Genomic DNA, 5,394 nt, shown 5'->3' on the forward strand with positions numbered 1-5,394 from the left:
CGGCATGGTTTCATTGGAGGGGGTGGGTGGCATATACGCGGAAGTGGGAACAGGTTGTATTTTATTGATATCTTACGAGTTTTCAGCTACCTACCTAGGTACCTAAAGTAACGATACATTGGTTTAAATCTGACTAGAAGACGCCGATCATATTGCCTCAGAGTGATCCTACGCCAGACTGTAGAAGTGAGCATGGCTCGTAGAGGCGTGAAGAATCCCCGAGGGTGGATATAGCAACGATAGCAGAGCTAAAGGCTTCAGCCAGTTCTGTATCATAGGTTACACTTTATAGACGATGACACTATTAACCTCCGCTAGCCTCGGTACCAAAGTTCTTATACCATACCTCTATGAAGAATAACTTTATTATTCGGTACTTTGCACAAAAAGCCTGAAAAGGCCTGGATTAAACAACCTGGGTACCAATCCTGATGCCTTTTGACCTATGAACACATACTTACCTACCTACTGATCAGCCATACGAACCACACAGTGCCCCGTACCAAACATTGGGGGTAATAAAAACCATAAAGCAAGGTTTCCTAATAAGGCGACGTATCTAATAGGACATGCTAAGATTGTGCATGCTCTCATATCAATTATCTCGTTGGGAATCTCCCAAAATAGGAGTATGGGCCCACCAAGTAAGTGTTCATTGGTAGAACTAGCAGATTCTGTCCCAGGCTCCTTTTTTCCCACCACATTCCATCTCAGGCTCTATTTCTCACACCACATTCCATCTCAGGCTCGATTTCTTACACCACATTCCGTCCTAGGCTCCTTTTTTCCCACCACATTCCATCTCAGGCTCGATTTCTTCCACCACATTCCATCTCAGGCTCGATTTCTTACACCACATTCCGTCCTAGGCTCCTCTTTTCCCACCACATTCCATCTCAGGCTCTATTTCTTACACCACATTCCATCTCAGGCTCTATTTCTCACACCACATTCCATCTCAGGCTAGATTTCTTACACCACATTCCGTCCTAGGCTCCTTTTTTCCCACCACATTCCATCTCAGGCTCTATTTCTCATATCATATTCTAACCTAGGCTTATTTCATAAGCATTTGTGGAGTTACTCCATGCGAAATCACCTCATGGATTCTAAAGTCACGATACGATTTGAGAAAGGCTATCGGCCCCTTAGCTTCCAGGAGGCTTTACAGGACCCCTCAACCCTTACGGCCATTATTGACGCGTTTCTTGTTATTCCTGCGGACGACGAAACATTATCTAAAATTGAACTCTATAGTGCTTTTCAGAAGTCAATACAAGAGCCCATTAAAACCTTACCCTACGGACTTAAAGCTACCCTCGAAGAATGCCAGGCAGAAACTCTGGACAAGAACTCGTTAGAATGGAAGTTTTTCAAGCTTGGTGGGACATTTGCTCTAACGGCCGTCGCTAGGGCGTACAAATATAACAAACGAATTGGGACAATAATAAGCAAGCTCACTGATGAGCAATTGGGAGAATTTACGAGAAAGATTATGGCTGTTAAGCCTGCTAGTGAATTTTCATACACAGTCGCGAAACTTGAGAACGGCGATGTGCGGAAGCGTAATCTACCTGCCGCGGATCGGCGAATTTTAAAATTTGGCAAGAAACGCCGACATGTCAGAACAAAACCCCAGGATAAAGCCTGGGACGAATCGCATTTCACAGACCAAAAGTTATTAGAATTGGCATATGGTGAGCAGTCGGAAGATACGGATTCGAGGCGGGAAATGAATGCGGTTACGCTGGAATCTAATATGGACCCGTTCCCAGAGCTGGATCCTACCTATATTGCCTGTCAAGTATACCCAATGCCGGAATTGTATGCTACGGCCCATGTTGTCACGAAAGTGTCTGAGCTAACGATGTCGCTTAGGTTTACACCTGGAAAGAATCCCCATTGAATGACAAGCTGTACTTCGCGGCCGACCGATGCGAACCTTACACCTTCACGATCACGATGGAAGTATGCTCTCCAAGTGTAACTTCATCTTCGCTCTCAAGCTTATACGCCATACCGCGATCCTTCAGCGTCTCAGACCTCACTGTAAATTGCCCAAGAAGAATGAATATAATGCAGGGTGTAGTAATGGGCGTCGTGACACTCTTGATAGTACTCCGAACCTCTCCAGATGCTACCAAATCAAGCTATGGGTTGTCAGTACGACAATTCCTTTCAACTTGCATGGAACTTTACATGGTCTAAGACGAGGCTAACAATCTCGTCATCTGGTCGCCTAAGCTTTGTCCATAGGTTTTGGATTTCAGCAGGACTTTTTTGAGAACGTTCGGTGACAGGCATCGGCTCGGAGGTGAATTGCTCGGGGGGGAATCTAACGAGGTTCTATTTACTAATTAGCAAGAGCTATATATATCTAAGTAAGATATCCGGTACCTAGTTCTCGCAAAGCTCATCTGTCTCATGGTGTTCTAGCACAAGGAAAACTTTGCTCAAAAGTATTTTGTTACCCCGCCCGCCTTCGCCACAACTTTAACTCAACCATATCACCCCCACGCCACAGTTGACAGCCTCTCAGCGATTAAGCCTAATAACCGGAAGCGCCACACTTATCGAAAAGAATATCTCCTAATCCTTTAGAGTTTAGATCACATTTCTCAATGCTATTGTTCTTAATAATCATTTAAAATCATTATTAGCAGAACCTGAATTGTATTAATTAATTAATTTGGATTGACACTGCCTCTAATGAAGCAATATAAATTATTTTATACTGGGACATGCATTTTTGATAACAAAGAGACGATTTGGGGAGTTTCTCGTCATACTAATAATTTCAATCGCGGTTATTAATTATTAATACCTAATTCATGAGTTGGTATGCGATGATGTAGTTTAGTAGTGGGATTTACCGGGACGCTTCTAAGCCTGTACCTACCTAGGTACCTGTACCCTAGTCCAGGTGCCTGTGTGTTCATTCCGTCCCGACATTCCTACTCCTACATTTTTGACATTTTCGGAAAGAGGCCAACTAACAGCTTTTAAATTAATATAACCTCCATTAAATAGCCGTCTATCGTAGAAATTAGATAATAAAAAATTATATTAACTTTAAGATTATTTATTTATAATTTTATTTACGCGTTTAATTTTCTCTTTCCCACCGAGAATATATAAATTTAACCGTGGAAAGATCATATAAAGTTGCTTTAATTTACTTGTAAACCACCAGAATGTTTAATAAAGCCGTGGAAAACCTTAACAGTACTCCTTAAAGGATAGAGGCGGCTTTAATGGAAATGCCTTTAATTCCTCTTAATGATTCAGTCCCCTATATACCTAAGAGCCTAATCTACCCAGATAATGATCTCACAACTACATTTGTGATAATGAATATTGATAACAGGAAAAAGACATGCAAAAATAAGCCGAGCCAATTATCCAATCCTCTGAATTCCCGCCTATCTAAGAGATATCAGAGAAAGCTAGAACCCTCAAGACAGGCCAAGGCCATGACTCTGGCAGCCATATTAATAAGGCACGATATGGTCAACTTTTTCTTTTATCAGTACAAACCAGTCTTATTTGAATGGATTGCCCTGGTACGGAAGACGACGATACCCGCCGGTGTATCTAGTCGGGATCCCAGCATTCTTACTGCATTCCGGGCTTTAGATGCTCGTACTTTCGTTACAAGGCAGATCCCCTTGCTTGATACTTGGTGGTCACTCCTTCTTTGAGAAGCTTCGTCGTTTCCACTCAGTCTCGCAAAGTTTCTTCAGCGATGGAAGCCAATCTAGAGACGCGTCACTGTATTCAGGGTCAGCTCATCAGCTTGTCATGATATTTTTTGCCATGTCTGGCTCAACCCCCTATAGACAGCCTCGAATCCCACCTTCTTACACGAAGTAGCGAAGACAAATAATAGCTCATTCAGGCCATCCTCGATCGTATTGATGGCTTCGGGGGCGGGGTGTCCCTTGCTTAGTGGGCTATGGGGGCAGGGGGGCAGGGGGAGGTGGGGCGGAAACGTACCTCTGTCGAGTGTTCTTTACCGCGTCTGTGTTGATCCTCTACAACCCACAAGCTTCCGTCTGTCAAAACATGCAACGCGATATAACCGGCGTGGATCTTTGTGGGTTCCTGAGACATCAGCAGCTTGTATACAAGTCCATCTGGACATTGGAATAGTTGTTGGGCCCACTGGTCCGAGATTTTGGTGCTGAGAGTATCCCACTGGGCAACAATCAATCGAGGCACAGGTACGCTGCCCGGCATGGTCTGGGTGTCGCGGGGAATGGGGTCGATTCCGAGGGTAGCTTCGCCAACGATGCTAGCCGAACCGGTTTTCCACCCCGTCTACGTGTTAGCTCTTTGTTGGGAAGTAAAAAGAAGCGCCAGGGGGGACTTACATCTGGCATGTTCATAGGAGAGAAGCAATTTCAGTGCCTGTGAAGTATTGTCGCCACCATGCTCTTGGATTAAAGATACCAAGTCTTTATATGATCGGCATTGCTGTCCGGCCCAGTTCAGATACTCTTCATTGATATGTGTGATGAAGCCCTGTAAGAACCTCTCCGTATCTGCAATAGCATAAGGTGGCAGTTCCATCTTTCGGCGTTCTCCGTTGACAGCCGTATATATCTTGTAAGTAACATCTCCAGGTTTGTAGACCGTCTTACCTACGACTACTTGCATTGTCTTGAACCCTGTTGAGATGCAAATGGTCTTGGTAAGTTCGTTGCTCCAATCTATGGTGAAGACATTTGTTATCTTCCCACCTGTTCGTGAGGTCCAAGCCTCCTCTTCGGTGTAGTACTATGGACATTGTGACTCGGAAGATTGTACGAGTACGATAGCAAAATGAGAGGAAGAGAACTGGGGTCTGGCCGAATACGAAGAATAGGATGCCGTTCTATTACCTGTTTTTATTCCCGCCATCGCTTGTAGCTGGTATCAATTCTGTTAGACCTTTCGTGTTTATACCCCCTTCCATATAGTATGTACCATTTTAGGACCTTTTATGCCACTTAATTGAGTTATATTCTTTAGTCAATTTGACAAATTATTAGACATAGATCCCAATAAAGAATCTAACTTATTGAAGCATTCCCTTAATTCAACCCACACATATTTTATTAGTAAAGCCATAAAGGAAATGGAGAACATGATATAACAAAAAAACTGTTCTATTAAATATGGATACCTATAAGCATATACTATTAAACATAATTCCAATACTATTTCTTATGTACAAAACAAATTATAACTACAGTTACATCCTACATACAACTGGCTAGTTACAGCATGTGGTATTCTCATACTTGGTAGACAAGTGAGACCACTTTCTGCGCTTGCTATTTACTACCAGGTTTCCAATGGCTTCATCATATATTTATAATATAGCAAATGCAGTACCTATATCTGTAAAAA

The 5,394-nt window shown here is 43.0% G+C and overlaps 3 protein-coding genes across 3 annotated transcripts; 2 read left to right on the forward strand and 1 right to left on the reverse strand.

The window, feature by feature from the left end:
- Nucleotides 1-951: 951 nt before the first annotated feature.
- On the forward strand, nt 952-2,453 carry F4822DRAFT_423523 (uncharacterized protein). The gene is made up of 2 exons (XM_051459986.1): nt 952-2,346; nt 2,398-2,453. The coding sequence occupies exon 1, from the start codon at nt 1,088-1,090 to the stop codon at nt 1,904-1,906; it is 819 nt and encodes a 272-aa protein (XP_051308305.1). The 5' UTR covers nt 952-1,087; the 3' UTR covers nt 1,907-2,346; nt 2,398-2,453.
- Nucleotides 2,454-3,296: 843 nt separating this feature from the next.
- On the forward strand, nt 3,297-3,953 carry F4822DRAFT_150888 (uncharacterized protein). The gene has a single exon (XM_051453008.1). The coding sequence runs from the start codon at nt 3,351-3,353 to the stop codon at nt 3,699-3,701; it is 351 nt and encodes a 116-aa protein (XP_051308306.1). The 5' UTR covers nt 3,297-3,350; the 3' UTR covers nt 3,702-3,953.
- F4822DRAFT_423525 (uncharacterized protein) lies at nt 3,637-4,848 on the reverse strand. Its single transcript, XM_051459987.1, has 4 exons — nt 4,535-4,848; nt 4,370-4,499; nt 3,997-4,294; nt 3,637-3,940 (listed from the first exon to the last, which is right to left on the reverse strand). The coding sequence occupies exons 1-4, from the start codon at nt 4,617-4,619 to the stop codon at nt 3,800-3,802; spliced, it is 654 nt and encodes a 217-aa protein (XP_051308307.1). The 5' UTR covers nt 4,620-4,848; the 3' UTR covers nt 3,637-3,799.
- Between the last annotated feature and the right edge of the window lie 546 nt (nt 4,849-5,394).

This window comes from Hypoxylon trugodes (assembly GCF_022578975.1).
Source record: "Hypoxylon trugodes strain CBS 135444 unplaced genomic scaffold F4822scaffold_28, whole genome shotgun sequence".
NCBI lineage: Eukaryota > Fungi > Ascomycota > Sordariomycetes > Xylariales > Hypoxylaceae > Hypoxylon > Hypoxylon trugodes.